Source organism: Thamnophis sirtalis, unplaced genomic scaffold, assembly GCF_051295495.1.
Source record: "Thamnophis sirtalis isolate CommonGarterSnake01/CBP01778 unplaced genomic scaffold, rThaSir2_p1.2 scaffold_2, whole genome shotgun sequence".
NCBI lineage: Eukaryota > Metazoa > Chordata > Lepidosauria > Squamata > Natricidae > Thamnophis > Thamnophis sirtalis.
In genome coordinates this window covers 95,034,243-95,056,497 of record NW_028261382.1, presented here as the reverse complement: position 1 = coordinate 95,056,497, position 22,255 = coordinate 95,034,243, and the positions used below count along the sequence as shown (strand labels likewise).

The window sequence follows — 22,255 nt, the reverse complement described above, 5'->3', positions numbered from 1 at the left end:
GGGCGGTAGGGACCAGGTTGACTACCACTGGTGTAGAGGAAGCGCATGGCTGAAAGGTATTTGCTCCCCTCTCCAAACACAACCTAAATAATGTCATTGGACCAATAATACTGAAATCAAGTTACAGAGATGCAACTTCTTGGCTAGAATAGAATAAGTTAAAATGTCAACTCATAAAGCATCAGCCTGACATAGAATAGAATAGAGTTGGGAGGAACCTTGGAGATCTTCTAGCCCAGCCCTCTACTCAAGCAGGAGAATCTATCCCATATCAGACAAGTGACTGTCCAGTCTCCTCTTAAAAACCTCCAGTGATGGAGCATCTACAACTTCTGTGATTTTTATGTCAGTTGTTTTTTTTAATTGGGGGGGAGGATTTGTTTTTTTTTTAAATATACTTTTTTTATTTTCCACTTTCATAACATATAATCACATGTATACTATTACATAGCCAATATCCTATTGTATTAAGTAGTAATTACATCAGTTCCTCTTGTCATCAACGCCCAAAGATAAAAACCCATTATTAGCTCTTCTGCTCTCCATACACCCCTTTCTTCTACCTCTCTCCTACCTCCTTTCTTCCCTCCACCATCCTTTCCTACTCTACTTCCCCTTCCTTTCTCCTTCTCCTCTCTCTTCATTCCGCTCCTCCTTCTCCTCCTCATCTTCCCCCCTTACCCTCTCTCCTATCCCTCTCTTCCTATCTTTCTTCTCTCCTCTGTTTCCCACTCTGCCTCTCATTCACTTGGTGTATTTCAGCTTCTGAGCAAACTCCATTCTATGTTGATGGTATTTATGCTTCCATATCAATATACTTAACATATCTTAGTTTTAAAGAAAAAATAAGAGAAGACAGTATACATGTGCAATCATATTACATTAAAATCTAACACCCCTCGTCAAGCCTAATATTCATCCCTCCCTCCCATCATCCCCCCCAGCCTTCCCTCCCCCAACTTCCCAGAACCCATACACGGTATAAATCTTTAACAAAAACATTCCAAAATATATTGTTAAAAAAGAATAAAAAATTGAGAGAGCACCTACAACTTCTGAAGGCAACTTCTGTTCCACTGGTTAAGTGTCCTCACTGCTAGGAACTTCCAGTGTTGGAGCATTCACAACTTCTGGAGGCAAGTTGTTCCACTGATTAATTGTTCTCACTATCAGGAAATTTCTCCTTAATTCCAGGTTCCTTCTCTCTTTGACCAGTTTCCATCCATTTTTTTTTTCCTTGTCCTGCCCTCTGGTGCTTTGGAGAATAATTTATTCTGTTGAATCTCTCGCTGATGTTTCTTTTCTTTCGATTCAGATTCCCTACCTGGGCTTCTGCTGTTGTGAAGAACTTGAAGACACTGGACTCTGGCAACTGACCGATCCACCTATCCTGCCACTCACTCACGGACCAACCGGTGGATTTAACTGGAGAGAAACTCTGCTCCAAGAATAAGGCCAAAAGTGGGGAGGGAAAAGTCAGAAGGACAGGGGGGAAAAAAAGTTTCTTAAAAACTGGAGCTCGTCTCTCACCTCCTTGAGAGTTTTTTTTTATAAAACAAACAAACAAACAAAAAAACAGAAAATATTGATGGTGGAGAAAATTACTCCTGGCCCTGGAAATGGCTTTAAAAATAACATTTAAGCATATCTGCCACCAAATGGCACTTTGGGGGGGGGGGGGAATTAGCAAATATAGCATCTGCTTGGATTGTGGAAAAATATAACGTTATTCCAACTTATTTTCATTCTTCGTCTCTTCGGTCTTTCTGTCCAGCAGATAGGTCTCTCTGATGTAAGCCATTGAGTTTTAATGCACATCTCTATGTATGTATTTATGCGTGTATATATATATATATATATATATATATATAATTTCCAGAATTTTTTTAAAAAAAATTGGAATTAAGGTCTAGGAAGGAAAAATTGTTTCCACTGCCTTCTGTATAATTGTTAGCAACAAAGTCGTAAACTGTGGGTTTCGTTTAATGTTAGTTTTTTGATATATCGAGCAAGATCTCATCCCCGTTATAGGGATGTGTCTGTGAAAGAAAATTATTTTTCTGTGGAAGGAAAGTTCAGGTCAAAATAGAGAAGGTTGCCTAACAGTATATCTAATTTTTCTAGCATTGTCAGCACGGGGTTTATGATTTGATATTTGAAATGAACAAAAGGAATCAGAATGCAAAAAAAAAAAGGAGAGAGATTTTTGTCCAGGGAAATCTCGTTTGCACACTAAAGATGTCCAGGTAATCTTTGACTTACGACCAAGACTGAGCCCAAAGGTTCTGTTACTAAGCGAGACAATCGTTAAGCGAGTTCGGCTTCCTTTTACGACCTTTCTTGCCACTGTTAAGTGAATCCCTGCCACGGCTAAGTTAGTAGCACGGTCGTTAAGTGAATCTGGCTTGACCACTGACTCGGCTTGTTCAGGAGGTCGCAAAAGAGGATCGCGTGACCCCGGGACACTGCAACGGTCGTAAATATGAATCCGTTGCCAAGCGGCTGAATGTTGATCACCGGGATGCTGCAATGGTCGTAACCGTGGAAAATGGTCATCGGTCACTTTTTTCCAATGCTGTTACAACTGGGAACGGCCACTGGACACATGGTGGTAAGTCAAGGACTAGCTGCATTATCTCGCCATGCTGAAAAACCTCAAGTGAAACAGGGGTGTCAAACTCGATTTCATTGAGGGCCACATCAGGGTTGTGTTTGACCTCGCAGAGCTGGGTGGATGTGGCCCGGATGGGCGTGGCCAGCTCGATGTCACTTATCGAGGCTCCGTTTTTGGCCACAAAGACCTTCCCGGGCTCCGTTTTTCAACTGCGACACCTCCTGCAGACCACTGCCATTGAAAATGGAACTTGGGGAGCCCACGTGCAGCCCTCCCGGGCTCTTGTTTTGTGCCGTGAAGGCCTCCTGCAACCCTCTGCTGCACAGCCTCCCTGAGCTCTGGCAAAGGAGTGCAGGAGGCTGTTGCAGCCCAAAACAGAGCCCGGGAGGGCTGCACGCGGCCCTCCTGAGCTCCCTTTTCACTGGCAAAGGGTCTCCTCCCTTTTCGCTGGCAGAGGCAGTGGTCTGCTCCTTTTTCACTGGTCAGGCCCGCAGGCCAGATCTAAACGCCCTGTGGATTGGATGCGCCCCTCCCCGGGCCTTGATTTTGACAGTCCTGGTCTAGTTAGAGACTGGAGAAACTCTTTAATTTATTCGTAATGATATACCATATTTTTTGGAGTATAAGACGCACCTTTTTCCCTCAAAAAAGAGGCTGAAAATCTGGGTGCATCTTATACACCGAACACAGCATTTTTTGCCTCCCAAAACCCCACCCCTTCACCAAAATACATAGATTTTAGGAGGCTTCCAGAGTGCTCCTGGGGGCTTGGGAGGGCAGAAATGAGCGAAAAACGGGCCATTTTTTGCTCAATTTTGCTCCCCTCCCCCAGCCCGCAGGAGCACTCTATAAGCCTCCTAAAGGATATTCATGCCCTTTTTTAAAAAAAAATGGGCCCGTTTTTGCAAAACACGGCCATTTTGGGGCTGGTTTGCAGAGCGCAAAAACTTTAAAAAAGAAATTGCTTCTTCAAAACCTTGATGCGTCTTATACTCCCAAAAATACGGTATTTCAACCATGATCAGCACCTCTTGATGTTACTCAACAGTTTTGAACGTGGGGTTTCATGGCCCTTACCTCATGAGCCAGCTCTTCCATGCATTTTTCTGGGCCCCCCCCACCCCCCCACGCCATAAATATTTCTCCAAAAAGTCACTGTTAAGTTACTCTTTTAAGCGATTGGGTTATTGCCGGCAGGGCAATCACTCTATAAATGTTTATTAGCCTTCCCCCTCCATTTCCCCCCCCACACACACTTCCCTTACGCTTCAGAAAATTGATTTTTCAAACTTCACAAGTTCCCTTACAACGATTGGCAAAGATCTGAAGGGTCTTGTTTTATTCTTTTTGCATATTTGCCCTAACTGGTTTTGGGGGGGCAATCAGCTTTGGGCAAGCAAGCAACTGAAAGAGTTCTCCCTTTGTGGCTGAGCCGGCCGTATCCCGAGGAAGAGGGAAGCCATCTTAGAAGGGCTTCCAATTGTGACTCTTAGACATTATGAGAAAGAGTCCTATTATCCTAGAGGAAGAACTACTACAGATGGTTGCTACTGAGACAACTCTTAGATAAGCCTTACAAAGCATGCAAGATCTGGTTCTGGATAGATCTAGTCATGGGATTAAACTATTATGGTGCTTGTTGGTTTCTGGCTGTGAACCAGGAATTCAAGAGGGGAGCTTTTGCTAACAGAACTAGAAAAAAAATCTATTTAATAACAACGTGATGTAAGAGAGATTGTATCATTAAAAATAGACCCAGAAAATGTGAGTTCAGAACTCATAGAAATGGGGGGGGGTCCCCTAAGATTCAGATATAGGTACCTGTTTCTGGGTGCCATTTGAAGGTATGATTAAATGCTACGTTGAATTGATAAACAATTGGTTTATCAAATGGTTGGAAAAAAATGGGATACTTTTCATCCGGTTTAGGCTGCTTCAAGAGACAGCTTTTCCCTTCAACTACACTCAAGGAAGGAGTGAAATGCTACCAGTTCGGGCCAGTTCTCCCGAACCAGTTGTAAAAAATGCTACTGGTTCGCCCAAACCATTAGTGAAAAAAAATGCTAATTTTTTTTAATGTTCCGACAATCAGCTGTGTGACAATTGGCTGTGCTGCACGATTTATATTTGCTAGAAAGCAGGAAATCCTGCTTCCTAGTGAATATATATCATGCGGCACACCTGTTCCCCATCCTCGCTGTTCTACTATGGGTTCACGAAGCAAACCAGTAGCAGACTACAGAGCTTTTTACCCCTGACTCAAGGCCAGTATAAAAACTCCAAGGAAGGGTTTTGTGTGTGTGTGTCTGTGTGTTGTGTTTGTGGGTTTTGTGTGTGTGTGTGTCTGGTTGGGAAAATAAGTATCTCAAGATAGTTTCACCAGACATGAAGTTGACCCCAGCAGATACAGCCTCTTACAAATAAGTTACGCCAACGCTAACCTGGTTAACTATGGTCCATACCTTACCAGTAGTCCTCAACTTACAAATACAACTGGGACCAGATCCTCTGTTGCTAAGTGACGCAGTTGTTAAGTGAATCGTGGTCAATTTTACCTTTTTCCTATGGTTGTTAAGTGAATCACATGGTCATTAAGCAAATCCAACTCCCCCTCCATTGACTTTGCTTGTCAGAAGACCATGGGAAGGTTGCGAATGGCTCCCGCATGACCCCCAGGATGCTGCAAGCATCATAAATATACACTGAGGTTGCCGAGCGCCCAAATTTTGATCATATGACCCTGGGGGGCAAGGACCAGTTCTAAGTCATTTTGTCAGTCCTCTCGACAGTTGCTAAATGAATGATTGTAAGTTCAAGGACGACCTATATTCCTTAGTGCTACGAGGGGCTTCGATGGTAGAACAATCGGGTCGGTTCCACCCGAAATATTGCGCTACCTTAAAGTAACAGTCGAAACGGTGCTCCCTTTTAACCCACGTACCAAAGTCAACCCAACTGCCAAGATGAATCTTTCTTCAACCGCGGTGGCGATAGGGCCCCGGCGCAATAGGGTCCCAGCGCCACCGCTTTCACAACTACACCTCAAAAGGCTCAAAGACTAGTTTAGGTAGCACCCCGTCGGTTCTCTGGGCACAGAGCTTACGCCTCCAAACCTTGCTTGGCACCTTCCTGAATTCTGCCAAAGGGTAGGGCCAGCCGGCTCCGAACAGAGCTGCCACATGGCCGGTTCAAATAAACAATAATGCCATTTGCATCTTACATACCGTATTTTTCGGAGTATAAGACGCATCTTTTTCCCTCAAAAAAGAGGCTGAAAATCTTGGTGCATCTTATACACTGAATATAGCATTTTTTGCCTGCCGAAACCCCGCCCCCTTCACCGAAATGACCGTGCATTGCCTTTAGGAGGCTTCCAGAGAGCTCCTGGGGGCTGGAGAGGGCAGAAATGAGTGAAAAATGGGCCATTTTTTGCTCAATTTTGCCCCCTCCCCAGCTTTCAGGAGCACTCCTAAAAACAATGCACAGCAATTTTGACAAAAAACGGGCCAGTTTTTGTGAAAAACAGGCTGTATTTTGTTCATTTTGGGGGGATTCCCCCCCCCCCCGAACACTCTACAAGCTACTTTTGGGGAAAAAACCGGGCCCGTCCATTTTCACAAAAAACGGGCCATTTTTTGGGAAGTTTGCAGAGTGCAAAAACTTTTCTTTTTCTTTTAATTTGCCTCTTCAAAACCTTGGTGTGTCTTATACTCCGGTGCATCTTATGCTCAGAAAAATACAGTATATAGGATAAGCTTTGCTTTTTTTAAAAAAAAAGGAGCTTTCCGCCAAGGGCAGCAGAGGACGCTACGCCAATCCACGAAAGCTCCTGGTGTGCAATATGTAAATTGACTTAAAATTATGTACATTCTACCCATGTAAAAGTAAGCAAGGCATTCTGGGAAAGCATTCTTTTGTAACCAGGGATGTACAGTGAAAAGTTGAGAAATTGCAGCCAAGAGTGGGACGGAGAGCAATTGCAGGCCTTGTATTACGCCGTCGGTTGCTGCTAGTATTTTTAGAAATGTATACATATGTGTATATACGCGCACACACACACCTGTAAATACATGCAAACACCTAGGCTAGGTAGGAAGTATATAATTTAAAGTATTTTTGGCTATGTACAGATATTCTAAAAATGAACCGAGGGTCTAGCTTCTTCGGGCTGGTTTTTCTGGAAGAGTCTTTGCGATCTTTGAAACGTGTTTGACAATCAACGCCGACTTATTGTTGACTGATATGTATTTAATTGGGGCAGGAATGTTTTGGGGGTTTTTTTGCACTGAGAGCTTGCAAGTTGTTCACACTTCATGATGTACTGTACCAGTGGTGGGTTTCAAAAAAATTTAGAACCTCTTCTGTAGGTTGTGGCCTGCTTTGTGGGAGTGGCTTGCCGGCTACGTGACTGGGTGGGAGTGGCTTGCCAGCCATGTGACTGGGTGGGAGTGGCCAACTTGTAAAATGTGGTGAAATTCACTTAACAACACTCTTGCTGAGCAACCAAAATGTTGGCTCAGAAACTCTGGCATTTGAAGCACGCAAGTCTTAAAGCTGTCAAGTTACAAGACCCTTGCACTCCTAACCCTTTAGAAAAAAACAACCCAGGGGTGTTCAAACTTGACAGCTTTAAGACTTGTGGACTTCAACACCCAGAATTCCTCCTCCAGTCATGTTGGCTCAGGAACTCTGGCATTTGAAACAAGCAAGTTTTAAAGCTGTTAAGTTAAAAGACTCTTACACCCCTAACCCTTTAGAAAAGAAAAACCCCAGGGGTGTTCAAACTTGATAGCTTTAAGACTGGTGGACTTCAACTCCCAGAATTCCTCCTCTCCCTCTTCATCTTGATGATGTGCAGACGGGAGGGGGGAGGGAGCTGGAACCGGTTCTAAACGGCACTGTAGATTTGTGGAACCTCTTCTATAGAAGAGGTTAGAACTGGCAGGAACCCACCCCTGTACTGTACAAAAAGATAACAGGATATGTTTGAGTAGCACCCATCCCAGAAGTAGGTCGATCTTTTAATGTATCAAAAACTCATTCACAAAGTACACATTCCAGGGTCTTACTCCGTTGTGTTACTATTGACGCTTATGTCCCGGATGATTGGATAAACGTCCATTCCCACCACCGCCGCCACCACCAAGTAGTTCTTTTAGCATGTTAGCGAATTTGTGCACTGATTTGGGGAAGAGAAACTTCTCAGTTTGGGGTAGAGATGGCTTCTTAGCCACCTCTCTCAAAAGGAAACTGCTGAATTCAGGGAAAATGGGAAGCAAAGAAACTTCTTTTTTAAAAAAAAAAATGACATGCAAAAAAATATATTTTGGGAATCTTCGGGAAAAGGTTTAGCGAATCTCCTTCCCGCAACCAAATGTAAAGTTTTTCGTTGTGTTTTCTTGTTGTTGTTTTGCTTTGTTTTAAAGCGAGTTTGCAGGGAGTTTAGAGTGAACTAAGATTTTCTGTTCAAGGGATTGGTGCTAAATAAGCAACGTCCTTTTTATTGTTGCTTTTAAGTTTTTGGGAGTGTTATCTGGTATGAAAGGGAAATCCTATGCCTCCTTTCGCAGATTTTTTCATTTGGATGTGAAGTGTGTGTGTGTGTGTGTGTGTGTGTGTGTGTGTGTTAAAGGAGAGAATTGCTGCTTAAAGTATGTTTTCTTTCTGTTACTGCTCAATTTCCACATGTTGTCATTTGAAACGAAATTGATCTCAATAAAAGAAATTGGTCTCAGTTTCTCACAACCGCACTATTTAAAGTGTACATTTATTTATTTTCCCTTCCACAAAAGGGCTCTCACTGTCTCCCCACAATATTATTTGGGATCAAAGTCTGGGAACAATTAGAATGGCATGGCATGGCATGGCATGGCATGGCATAGCATAGCATAGCATAAAATAACACAGTTGGAAGGGCACTTTGCAGGTCTGCTAGTCCAATTCCCTGCTCAGTCAGGAAACCCTTTTCCATTTCAAATAAATGACTGTCCAACCTCTTTTTAAAAACTTCCAGTGTTGGAGCATTCACAACTTCTGGAGGCAAGTTGTTCCACTGATTAATTGTTCTCACTATCAGGAAATTTCTCCTCAATTCTAGGTTGCATCTCTCCTTGATTAGTTTCCACCCATTGCTTCTTGTCCTGCCCTCAGGTGCTTTGGAGAATAGTTTGACTCCCTCTTCTTTGTGGCAGCCCCTGAGATATCGGAAGACTGCTATCATGTCTCCCCTAGTCCTTTTTTTTCATTAAACTAGACATACCCAGTTCCTGCAGCCGTTCCTCATATGTTTTAGCCTCCAGTCCCCTAATTGAGTTGATCTACGGTGGTTTTCAATTTGACGGAAAGGACAACTAAAACAGGATGTGGTAGATCCTTTCTAAGCTCTTTCTAAAAGGGTATATAACAAATAGATAGGGATATTATTCTCTCTTTCCCATCGTAACTAAGGAACACACATTGCAAGTTGCATAATATTTATGAGGGAGGGAGTCCCACAGAGCAAAAAGGAATTTAAAAAAGATGATGGTTAAAGTTTAACAAAGTTGGAAGGTAACTTATAAGGTCATCTAGTCCATCCCCCTGCCCAAGCAGGAGACGCTACACCATTTCTGACAAGTGACTGTCCAGTCTCTTCTTGAAAGCCTCCAGGGAAGAAGCTCCCACAACTTCCGAAGGCAACTTCTGTTCCATGGATTGATGGTTCTCCCTGTTAGAAAATGTCTCCTTATTTCCAGGTTGAATCTCTCCTTGATCAGTTTCCATCCATTATTCCTTGTCTGGCCTTCGGGTGCTTTGGAAAATAGCTTGACCCCCTCCTCTTTGTGGCAGCCCCTCAAATATTGGCACACTATTATTGTGTCTCCCTTTGTCCTTCTCTTCACTAAAGTAGCCATGCCCATTTCCTGCAACAGTTCATCGTATGTTTTAGCCTCCAGTCCCCTCATCATCTGGCTTGTCCTGAATCATCCAAATAAATTTGGTTTTCAGTTCTTTTGGGATTGGCAAGAATGCATTCTCTAATTTGCAAGGAGAGTCCTGTTTTCACGTCCTCTTAAGTCCATCACTAGAAAACCAATGGAACACCACCGTTGTCCTAGCACATTGGATAAACATTGAATGACAGGAGGAATTAGGTAGCGTTATTCAGAAGAGGTTGTGCTGGAAGCAGAATCAATCAGGTAAGTACAACACCACATTCCTGCAAGTCAAAATGTTAAGGCAAGGTTGGCACAGCCGCTTGGAAGAATGTCCATGATTTTTGGGGGATGCAGAAGGAGGGGGAACAAAACAGACAAGTCCTGGGGTTTGTTCTGACCTAGGCTTCCCCCCAAAAAGCACGAGGCAGAGTCCTGGTCCCGACAAAACCCCTTTTATTAAACAAATGTGAATTCCTCTCATTCACATTCATCAAAGGCCTGGCAAACAGTCTTTCAAAGATGAATTTATGACCACAGACCTTATCTACCTTGGAAAGCTGCCATGTAAATATGGTGCTGTGCAAGGAAAGACTTGGCACAGAGTCTCTGAGATTCACGGACAGATCTTCACACTCCTGAAACAAATTGTTTCCTGCAAAAGCCCACTCCTCTTTTATTTCCTATGGGAGGGGCCATTCACCTTCCATCTGTGGCTTTACTCCCAAGTCTACCCTGATTTCTGAGCTGTTCTTTTCTTCTGGCAGCTCTGCACATGCGCACACTGGGAACAGCTAAAGAACAGGGGTCGACTTGGAAGTAAGGCCACAGGTGGACGATGAATGGCCCCTCCCAGAACAAATAAAAGAGGAGCAAAAGGGGAGTGGAGTTTGCAGGAGACAATTACTTCACTTAATTGGTTTGTGACTCTCTGAGGCTCCTTGCCAAGTTTTGCAGATATCGACCTGGCAGCTCTCCAAGCCAGATAAGGTCTGTGACTGTAAATCCTCTCTCGAAAGACTTTGCTGGATGTGAATGAGCAGAATTCACAGTCAATTAATAAAAGGGTTTTTCTGTTGGGACAAGGAGTTTGCTTCATGCTCTTGGGAAGCCTCGGTCAGAACACCGCCAGAAAGCTATGAGATGCATGCACGAGGCGCCTTGCAAGAACTCGCGGTTGAGCTGCGCTTCAGCATTCACCACAAAGCGAAGCTTGGAGCAGTCTAAAGAGAGGTGCAGATCTCCCCACCCACAAGCCTGGAGATCACTTGTCCCTTGCCGCGAAGGGAACTGTGAAGATACGGGGGAGGGAGGGGAGAAGGAGTCAAGAGGAAGAGGGCCGACCTACCCCTGATGAAGTCATGGTACACGGCTTGTGCTGCTCTGTTGAAAAGGAGAAGTCGTCAGCAAACCCCTGAGATCGAAAGTGGAGGGGAAGTTGATCAGGCATCACCTCACGATGACTTGCCTTCCTTGGGTCTGGGTGCTGGTACTCCTGTCCCTGCAAGGTAAGTAACACCAGAGCATCTGCTCGGATTCCATGCCAAGGGTTCAGTTCTGGGACATCATTGTAGCTTTCAGAAAACCAGCAGGGTAGGGGAACCAGCAGCATCTTTAGGATCGGGCTCGGCTCTGCTTCACCTCCTTCCAATGAGTGTTGAGACCAAGTCAGCGTTCTCCCTGGTCTTCAGGGAGTAGAGCCAGCTGGCGGTGGCTTAAATTGCAAGGACTCTTCTCAAGGATGAAGATTCCTTCAACGAACGAGATCTTCATGGTCAAATGGTTGGGCTGCTCATTTTTCTCTGACGGGAATTAGATGCAGATCAACAGAGTTGGAACGGACCTTGTAGGTCATCTAGTCCAACACCCCCCCCAACCAAGCAGGAGATCCTACACCATTTCTGACAGATGGCAGTCCAGTCTCTTCTTGGAAGCTTCCACGGATGAAGCTCCCACAACTTCTCAAGGCAACTTCTGTTCCATGGGTGAATTGTTCTCACTGTCAGAAAATCCCTCCCTATTTCCAGGTTGAATTTATCCTTGATCATTTTCCATCCATTATTCCTTGTCTGGCCTTCAGGTGCTTTGGAAAATAGCGTGACCTCCCTCCTCTCTGTGGCAGCCCCTCAAATATTGGAGGTCTGCTATCATGTCTCCCCTGGTCCTTCTCTTCACTAGACAAACCCAATTCTTGCAATTGTTCATCGTTATGTTTTAGCCTCCAGCCCCCTAATCATCCTGGTTGCTCTTCTTTGCATTCTTTCCAGAGTCTCAACATCTTTTTTTATAGTGTGGTGATCAAAACTGGATGCAGTACTCTAGGTGTAGTCTTACTATGGCTTTACAGAGTGGTATTAGTACCTCCCTTGATCTTGATTGAATCCCTCTGTTAATGCAACTTAGGATTGCGTTGGCTTTTTTGGCTGATGGCACACACTGTTGGGTCATATTTAGCTGGTTGTCCACTAAGACTCTAAGATCCCTCTCACAGGTAATGCTATTAATTGCTCCAGTTGTTGGGATGATAATGATTATGATGAGTTGAGTTACTCTTAGGGGTCCAAGTGATCAAGTTACTCTTGGTTGCAAGAAACAACCAAGCTCAGAGAGCACCAAGGACCCTGCATTTCAATCCTGAGCTACAAATATTCTCTTTTATTGGGGCAACTCTTACTTTATTGTATGTCAACCTTTTGCAAGCCTGAAAGAGCCAAGCTAGTGTTTCCTCTGAGAAGTTAGGGAGGGTTTCTTCCCAGTTTCTTTCTCTGCCTACTATACAGCTGAGGGCTGCATCATCTCTTATCTAATGCTTCCCTAGGTAGCATCTCTTTGCTCCATTTCTCAAGGTTTTTCTCGCACTGCCATCCACTCTGTCATGAAATTTCATTTGCTCATTGACCTCCAAATATTTCCTAGATGAAGATCGTTACATTTACTAGTAATACTATGAATAATAATAACCATAGCAACCTGTTCTGACCCCCTCCTCCGTCCAGTAACGGATGCCAAGCTTAACTGGAATGTCCTTTAATAATAAGACCAAAATCTCGGTGGCTGAAAGCCAAGCAAACAAACAGATAAGGACCTTGGCAGCAACTCAGACAAACCTTGGCAGCAATCCAGCCTGCCAAGTTAGTTACAACAGGTCTCTTTAGTCAATGCGTTGACTTCTGCAAGAGGGGTGTGTGCACAGTCTTTTTTATAGTCTGGAGAGGAGCCTAATGACCACCAGCTGAGCGCAATTACCTCCTGTAATTGCCTAATTGTTCCTGACGCCTAGTAGCTCTTCGATGGCGTGCATCCAGGAACAACTCACTGCTGGCTTCTGGATCACTCTCCCTTATCTCCTCCCCACTGATCCAAGGCTCAGGCACCACCTGGTGGCCAACCAGTCTCTCTGCGCCCTGCTTGGAGTCGGAACCCTGTCCAGGGTCCTCAACATCCTCCAGAGCCAACTCGTAGGGCCCCTCGCTGTCGGAGTCTGGTGGTGGCAGCTCCATCGGCTCCTGCTGGGCCACAACAGCAACCATAATAGACCAACCCTGGTGGGCCGATATTGACCATTTTGGAGAACCCCAGCTTCAGGCAATGTCTGAACTCAACCTGGGAATTCCTGGGGCCAATGTTGGGTAGGTGAGAGGATGCTAAGCTAACGTGGTGGAAATGAGTGTTTTCCCCGTTTCTTGTTCTCCAACATCAATCAACCAATCAGAATAGAACTGGAAGGGACCTTGGAGGTCTTCTAGTCCAACCCCCTGCTGAAGCAGGAGACCCCATACCATTTAAAGCCTCCAGTGACTGTGCACCTACAATGTCTGAAGACAACTTCTGTTCCACTGATTAATTATCCTCATTGTTAGGAAGTTTCTCATCAATTCCAGCTTGTTTCTTTCCTTGATTAGTTTCCATCCATTGTTTCTTGCCTTGCCTTCTGGTGCTTTGGAAAATAAGTTGACTGCCTCTTCTTTGTGGCGGCCCCTCAAACACTGCTATCATGTCACCCCCTAATTCTTCTTTTCTCTACACACTTGGTTCTGTTTAAAATACACCTTTACATGTATTTCAGCCCTGCCTACTGCATTTATTTTCACTCTCCGTTTTTCTAAGACCTCAAATGGAAAGGAAATGTATAATTGATTCTGGGGCCCAATCTCTGTTGGCGTGCACGTTTCCTTTCGGCCTCATTTCATAGTTTGCGAACCGACCTGCGGCAGGAAACAGTGAAGCTAAAGATGAGTTCACAGGAAGACCGCAAATTCTGCCTTTGAGCCCCCAGGAGAAAACTTCACAAACTTTCCCTTTGGGGGGGGGGGGTGAGCGTTTTGGAACCTTTTCTTCCCTCCTGTGGAAAAACCCACCTTCCAGCCTCAGTGACACTATTCACAGATAAGGTGGGAGGTTATCAACCAGCTTCGGGAAACTCCAATGTTTGTAGAAGTGTGACATTATTTTAGGTGGGCGAAATGAAATAGAAGCGGCCCTCGGGTGGGTAAAATTCAGCACCCACACTGGGCGGGTTGCATTTTGGATTCATTAGAACTTAGATTGAGACTATGTTTTAGCTTAACTGGCAAGATGGGTTTTAATTGGGAGGAGTTGAGGGATAAATGGGGTGTTTTTAACGTTCTTTTATTGTGAACAGCTTGGAATCTCGTGGCCTGGAGAATAATTTTTTTTTAGAATAAATGAAAATGAATAAATGAATCCTTGGCATCAGGATTTGGACCTAACCCTGGTGTGTTGAAGTGTCTTTGAGCAAATACCATTTTAAGGAAGTCCATATCTGTCTGGTTTACACAAGGCGTTAAGTCCAGCCAGTGTGTAGGATGTGTTAGGAGAAAATAAGAATTCAGCTGCAATACACTGTGTGTGTATGTATTTAAGACAGAGGAGGGAGGGAGGGAGAGGGAGGAGAGAGGGGGAAGGAGGGAGGGGGAGGAACACAGAGATAGAGGGAGAGGGAGGGAGAGGGAGAGAGAAGGAAAGAGGGAGGGAGAGAGCGAGAAAGAGAGAGAGGGAGAGGGAGGGAAGGAGAGAGAGGGAGAGGAAGAGAGAAGGAGAGTGAGAAAGGGGGAGAGAGGGGGCAGAGGGAGAGAGAAGGAAAGAGGGAGGGAGAGAGCGAGAAAGAGAGGGAGGGAGAGGGAGGGAAGGAGAGAGAGGGAGAGAAAGAGAAGGAGAGAGGGAGAAAGGGGGAGAGAGGGGGAGAGTTAAGGAAGGAGAGGGAAGGAGGGAGAGGGAGAGAGCGAGAAAGAGAGGGAGGGAGGGGGAGAGGGAGAAAGAGGAGAGAGAGCGAGAAAGAGAGGGAGAGAGAAATAGAGAAGGAGGGAGGAAGAGAAGGAAAGAGGGAGGCAGGGAAGGAGAGGAAAGGAGAGAGCGGGAGAGATAAGGAGAGAGGGAGGGAGAGAGCGAGAAAGAGAAAAATAGAGAGAGGAAGAGGGAGGGAAGGAGAGAGAGGGAGAGGGAGGGAGAGGAAGAGAGGGAGGGAGGAGGGCAAGGAGGAAGACAGAAAGAGAGAAAGGAAGAGAAAGACAGGGAGGGGGAGAGAGAGGGAGGGAGACAGATTGAGGTGGGGAGAAAGAAGAACACATATTGTGTCAAAGATACGTTTCCCCAAAAGATTGGGGGAACGTAGTAATTCTGTAAGAGCCTAATGGGAGGTTGCTCTCGTATTTTACTCAAAAGGACTCAACCGCTGGTTGATTTGTAACTCTCTACAAATCCTTTTCTTTGCTAGGGATTTCTTCCCAAGTCCTAAGGGAACGTCTCAGCTTGGAGGAAGGTCAGAATCTGGATCTCCATTGCACCAACAGTCAAGGCAACACCTCCGCTCTGGAATGGAAGGACCCCAGCGGCTTTACCATATTTTTCAACGACTTGCAAGGTGGGATGGTGGCGCCTTCAACTTTTTCCACTGGAAGCAGACAAGAAGGGGTTTTTTTCCTACAGGCCTCTGAGGTGTAACAGGCTGACATAAATCTATTTTCACAACTCGCCCTCTTCGTTCAAAGCCACAAGACCTCCACACCACAGTTAGGATGTGTGAACAGGGCAATTCCGATAGTGTGATGGCTGCCTCCACAGTTGTTCTTTGTTTTCTTCATTTTAAGAAATACTTCAAAGTATTCACTCTCTCCAACAAGAAAGCATTTATGTGTGATGTTCAGTTGTGTTGAGGTCCAGCTATCTTCTGGGCATGGCTTGACTGCCTCTTCTTTGGGGCAGCCCCTGAGATATTGGAAGACTGCTATCATGTCTCCCTTGGTCCTTCTCTTCATTAAACTAGACGTACCCAGTTCCTGCAACCGTTCCTCATATGTTTTAGCCTCCAGTCCCCTAATCATCTTTCTTGCTCTTCTCTGCACTCTTTCTAGAGTCGCCACATCTTTTCTCCATTGCGGCGACTAAAACTGGATGTAGTATTCCAAGTGTGGCCTTCGCCTCACCAACATTTATATCTCTCTTTTAAACAGTCACAAAAGATGGAAGGTACGAACTTCTGCACTACTCCAACGATTCCCTGTCCATTCGTCTTTCCAACGTAACAAGACACGATGAGGGTTTATTCACCTGTCTTTACTACAGCGAGAATATTGGAACCAAAGTAGTCAACGTTACAATTTGGGGTAAGATCTGAAACTCCTACTTTTCAACGGATGACGGCTTGCGGAGATGGGTGGGATGGTTTTGAGCTGAACCGCAGGGCGTTGCAGATTCACTTAACGACAGAGGTGGTATTCAACAGGTTCTGACCATTTCTGGAGAACCGGTAGTGGGAATTTTGAGTAGTTCGGAGAATGGGTAAATACAAGCTCTGGCTGGCCCCGCCCCCATCTGTTCTCTGCCTCCCGAGTCCCAGCTGATTGGGAGGAAATGGGGATTTTGCAGTATCCTTCCTCTGCCATGCCCACCAAGCCACACCCACCAAGCCACGCCACGCCCACCAAGCCACGCCCACAGAACCATTAGTAAAAAAAATTGAATACCACCACTGCTTAACAACCATATTACATACTTATAACTGCAATGTTTCACTTAACAGTTGTGGCAAGAAAGGTCATAAAATGGGACAGGCTTCAATTAACTGCCTCAGTTAGCAACGGAAATGTCTGGGCTCAGTTGTAGTGGTAAATCGAGGGCCACCAGTAATCTTAAATTCGCTTCTATCTCCCCTCCAAATACGCAGATGAATTGATCCAATAAAAAAATAAAATAAAATGGATTTTTTTTTCTATTTAAATCGTGTTTTTTTTTATTTTTATCAAACTCATTTTAATAAAATGCTTCTGGAGTAAAAAAAAAATCTATCTAAAGATAGTTTTCTATTTAAGATACATTAATAATCGAGTTTATTCAGCATGAAATGGAGCGTAGTTATGTAGCATGAGGCTGTATATTCTGCAATATTGGGACGGTCGGTAACTCAACAGCCAGTCACAGGAGTAGCCGATGCGGGACAGAGATGGCAGGTGCTCATTAAAAATTATGATTTAAACCGAGTTGATTTAAATCAAGCCTTTTTACTAATGGATTCTCTTCTTTTTACAGCTCCACCTTCCAAACCTTTGTTGGAAGCATTGAAAACCACAGTAAACCAGACAGAAGAAAATATTCTCTTAAGGTGTTCCACCCAGGGCAGCTGGCCCGCCCCTCAAATCACCTGGCTGCTACAGAACGGAATGGAAATCTTTGGTATGTTTCAAATAACTTAATTTTTCTTCCAGGACTTTGCCTTTTAATAGCTTCTTGTTCAATAACACTGAAAAAACCGCTAGGCAATTACCTGCTTTAAAATCAAGTTGGTTGTTTATTTATTTACTACTTGGGTCCATTGTATTAAGCCAGTGTTTCTCAACCTTGGCAACTTGAAGATGTCTGGACTTCAACTCCCAGAATTCCCCAGCCAGCGATCCCCGAAATGAGTGCTTGGCCTTATTTTCGGGGAGGTCTTATTATTTTTGAAGTGCAGGAGGCGGCGAGCGTGGTCACCTCATGGCTACTGCTGTGTTGCAATTTTTTGGGGGAGGGCTTATTTTCGTGCAAAAGCCCGATTGGGTTTATTATCAGAGGAGGTCTTATTTTCAGGGAAACAGGGTATTTTGTTATCATTGTTATTATCATCATCTCTTTTTGCATCCCTCAATGCGTTTTTAGGAAACAGTCAACATCAACTGGAAGCCAAGAGGTTCCATTCCATAAGCAACTTGGCCATCTACGCATTCCCCCAAGGCTGTGTCATTTCTTGTGTGATACACCACAAAGCCTTAGGAAGGAGGAATTTAACTGTGACTTTGCATCTGGAACATGGCAGTAAGTGGAGATCTTGAAGGCAGGATGGAAAACGGGTTTAAAAAATAAACAGGAGAAATAAGACCCTCTTAGGAATTACCAGGGACGTGGTGGCTCAGTGGCTAAGACGCTGAGCTTGTTGATCCGGAAAGATCGGCAGTTCAAATCCCTAGTGCCGCGTAACGGAGTGAGCTCCCGTGACTTGTCTCAGCTTCTGCCAACTTAGCAGTTTTAAAGCACGTATTAATGCAAGTAGAAAAATAGGGACCACCTTTGGTGGGAAGGGAACAGCGTTCCGTGCGCCTTCAGTGTTTAGTCATGCCGGCCACATGACCACGGAGACGTCTTTGGACAGCCCTGGCTCTTCGGCTTTGAAACGGAGATTAACACCGCCCTCTAGAATTGGGAACGACTAGCACATATGTGCAAGGGGAATCTTTACCTTTACTTAAGAATTACACAATCATTTATATGTACAGTATGCCCCATGGGAAACTTATACAGTTTGCACTGCGGATAGTTCTCGACTTACAACAGTTTATTTAGGGACCATTCAAAGTTACAACAGCACTGAAAAAAATGACTTGCGACTACTTGAGCTGCGGTGGCGCAGTGGTTAGAATGCAGTACTGCAGCTAATTCTGCTGGCTGCCGGCTGCCTGCAATTTGGCAGTTCGAATCTCACCAGGCTCAAGGATGACTCAGCCTCCCATCCTTCCGAGGTCAGTAAAACGAGGACCCAGATTGTTGGGGGCAGGAGGCTGACTCTGTAAACCGCTTAGAGAGGGCTGTAAAAGCACCGTGAAGCGGAAGGCCATATCTGATCTAAATGAATCTTCTAATCTAGTAGAAGATTAGAAGACTTTGACCTTGATCTATGTTACACCTGGGCGTTAAATGCCTTCCCTGTTTCCTTTTCCACACATTCAGAACAAAAACAGAAGGCAGAAGGAACGTTTAGCATTCCAACATTATCCCCAACCAGGAAAACCGAAGTTCAACATCCTAACACCACCAACGGTAAGACTACAACATTGATCCTTTCTGGTGTTTCTGGACATCACCCTCAATTTGCTTCTAGCTCGTCTCCAAAACATCGGTTGCATTTCTCCTGGCCTTTCCATAACCCTCTTTTTCAACCCTTCCACAGAATCCAATCCAACATTCAACGTGACAGAGGGAAACCCAACCACGCGAACATCGTTCCCAAGTACAGATAGAGAAGTTTGGACAAACAATCGTAAGTTGTTCCCACATTACTCCTCATGTTCAACTGATGTGCTTTTAATTCTTCGCTGTCCTTCCTGATCTGATGCCAGAGGCTTGGTGACACGGAACAGGTTAGGGAAGACGATGGAGTTTTCATTTCAGAGTATTTGCTTAATAGATATGCTCTCTCTTGTGTGTGTGTGTTTCTCTAGTCAACTTCTTATAAGGGGACACGGTGGCTCAGTGGCTAAGACGCTGAGGTTGTCGATCAGAAAGGTCGGCAGTTCGGCGGTTCGAATCCCTAGTGCCACGTAACGGAGTGAGCTCCCGGGACTTGTCCCAGCTTCTGCCAACCTAGCAGTTCGAAAGCAGTGCAAGTAGAAAAATAGGGACCACCTTTGGTGGGAAGGTAACAGCGTTCCGTGCACCTTTGACAAACCTAACCCTAACCGTAACGCTAACCCTAACCCTAAACCTAACCCTAAACCTAATCCTAATCCTAACCCTAAACCTAACCCTTACCTTAACTTAAATCACCCTTCTGCTGACGCGCTGTTGTAAATCGCCCTTCTGTCGACGCTCTGTTGTCGGCGCGTTGATGACATCGCGGTTTTAGCGACACGGTTTTGTCGGTGTGCTTTTGTAGTGTGCGCTTTTGTCGGGTCATGCAAATTCTGTGCGTACTCCAGAACTTTCTGGGAAATAGCCAGTTGGAGAAGGCTGGTGTGGTGGACCGAGACATCTTACTCCATGGAAGCTCCAGTTGGTGGAAAAATACAATTTCCCCGCTCTCAAAGCCCCCAATATTTTTCTGCTAGGAAGTAGAAGCTAAAGATGACAAAACTCCAATGTTTTCTGTTCCTTTTCATCCCAAACAGAAACAAACGTGGCTTACAGAGGCTTTGTGGAGGAACAAGCCCACATCTTGTTCCCGGGCCTTGTGTCCATTCTCCTGCTTGTTCTCTTGATCATGGTCCTTCTCTTTGTGATGAAGCTGTGGAAAGCACACAGCGTCTGGAAAAAAGGTAAGAAGGGGGGGGAAAAGAAGTATTTAGTACATATTTGGAATAGTTTCCTCTTTCACACACACACACAAACACACAAACACACACACACACACACACATCCAAAAGTTTCTAAAAAGCCTGTATTCAACACCCACAAAATTTCTTGCGGGGCTCCAAGGTTTTGAAAAGCATTCTTTGAGGGAAATCATCTCCAGCATCTTCATAGAACAGTAGACCTTGTCCGCCATAGCGATTGATTTCACTTTCCTGAAGAATGGGGGGAAACTAATCAAGGAGAGAAGCAACTTAGAACTGAGGAGAAATTGTCCTGACAGTGAGGGCAATTAATCAGTGGAACAGAAGTTGCCTCCAGAAGTTGTGGATGCCCCAACACTGGAAGTCTTTAAGAAGATGTTAGATAGCCATTTGTCTGAAATGGTATAGGGTTTCCTGCCCAGGCAGGGGGTTGGACTAGAAGACCTCCAAGGTCCCTTCCAACTCTGCTATTGTATTGCATTGCATTGCATTGCATTGCATTGCATGTCCATAGCAGATTTTAAAAATAACAATGTCTTTGTCAGAACAGATATCTGGAATAATACTCTGCACCTCATTCTTGTCCCTCCCTAATATAGAAAATAATAATGCTTCTGAACAACCCATTGAGAGCTACAGGCCTAAAGCAAGTGAAGCCCTTGGCAGACTCGAGAAGAATCTATGTGGTACGTACAAATGAGATTTCTTCAGGTTCGCAGGCAGGGCAGAGATTGGAATTAAGAAAAGGGTGAACAAGTGGGCAGCTCCATTGCTGTGGAATACACATGTAGACTGGATAAAACCAGGCTTAATAGCAGTGACTGTGGGAGGGATCTTGGAATCTTAGTGGACAACTAGTTAAATAGGAGCCAGCCATGTGCAGAGGCAGCCAAAAAAGCCAATGCAATCCTAAATTGCATTAACAGAGGGATGCAATCAAGATCAAGGGAAGTACTAAAACCATTCCATAAAGCCTTAGTAAGGCCACATCTAGAATACCACATCCAGGTTTGGTCACCACACTACAAAAAAGATGTTGAGGCTCTAGAAAGAATGCAGAGAAGAGCAACCAAGATGATTAGGGGACTGGAGGCTACAACAGACAATGAACTGTTGCAGGAACTGGGCATAGCTAGTCTAGTGAAGAGAAGGAGCAGGGGAGACATGATAGCAGTCTTTGAACATTTGAGGGGCTGCCACAGAGAGGAGGGGTTCAAGCAATTTTCCAAAGCACCTGAAGGCCAGACAAGGAATAATGGATGGAAACTGACCAACAGAGGTTAAAATCAAGATTAAGGGTAATACCAGTCTATAAAGCCTTAGTAAGGCTACACTTGGAGTACTGCATTGAGTTTTGGTCACCACACTATAAAAAAGATGTTGAGACTCTAGAAAGAGTGCGGAGAAGAGCAACCAGGATGATTAGGGGACTGGAGACTAAACTATATGAAGAACAGTTGCAGGAACTGGGTATGTCTTGTCTAGTGAAGAGAAGGACCAGGGGAGACAGGATAGCATCTTCCAATATTTGAGGAGCTGCCACAGAGAGGAGGGGGGTCAAGCTATTTTCCAAGGCACCTGAAGGCCAGACAAGGAATAATGGCTGGAAACTGATCAAGGAGAGATTCAACCTAGAAATAAGGAGAAATTTCCCGACAGTGAGAACAATCAACCCGTGGAACAGAAGTTGCCTTCGGAAGTTGTGGGAGCTTCATCCCTGGAAGCTTTCAAGAACAGACTGGACTATCATCTGGCAGAAGTGGTGTAGGGTGTCCTGCTTGGTTGGGGGGTTGGACTAGATGACCAACAAGGTCCCTTCCAACTCTGTTAAACTGTATCTTTTTTTACCAGCTCTTTGGGGGCTGAAATATGAGCTAGTATCAGAAGTGAAAAGAAATGAGCTCAAAGTAGCAATGACCTGTGCCTTTATTTTACACAGTGATGCCCTGGAGGAACAGCGAGAAGTATACAGTCCAAGAATCACGTGACAGGACGCCAAAACCTTCCGAAGGAAGTCAGGACTCTTCGGTCTTTGAAAAAGAATTGACCCACTTTAAAGAAACGGATATGTAACACTAAGGACAATATTGTGCTGTGCTTAACGGCAAGAACCATCTTCTCTTCCCATTTTTCTTCCTGCGCTGACCCTTTTTGCAAAAAAAATAAAATAAATTATCTTCAAAAATCCA

The 22,255-nt window shown here is 44.7% G+C and overlaps 2 protein-coding genes across 3 annotated transcripts in view; both read left to right on the top strand.

Moving 5' to 3' along the window:
• UBASH3B (ubiquitin associated and SH3 domain containing B) overlaps positions 1-1,868 on the top strand; it is a 63,011-nt gene extending 61,143 nt beyond the window's left edge. For both annotated transcript variants that reach the window (XM_087706411.1, XM_087706410.1), the window contains one exon: positions 1,316-1,868. In XM_087706411.1, coding sequence (XP_087562537.1) covers positions 1,316-1,453 — 138 coding nt within the window. In that variant the 3' untranslated portion in view covers positions 1,454-1,868. The remainder of the gene's footprint in view (positions 1-1,315) is intronic.
• Positions 1,869-10,874: 9,006 nt separating this feature from the next.
• Positions 10,875-22,255, top strand: CRTAM (cytotoxic and regulatory T cell molecule). The gene is made up of 10 exons (XM_087703783.1): positions 10,875-11,036; positions 15,263-15,409; positions 15,999-16,151; positions 17,074-17,217; positions 17,680-17,835; positions 18,745-18,834; positions 18,965-19,054; positions 19,902-20,048; positions 20,666-20,752; positions 22,006-22,255. The coding sequence occupies exons 1-10, from the start codon at positions 10,988-10,990 to the stop codon at positions 22,137-22,139; spliced, it is 1,197 nt and encodes a 398-aa protein (XP_087559909.1). The 5' UTR covers positions 10,875-10,987; the 3' UTR covers positions 22,140-22,255.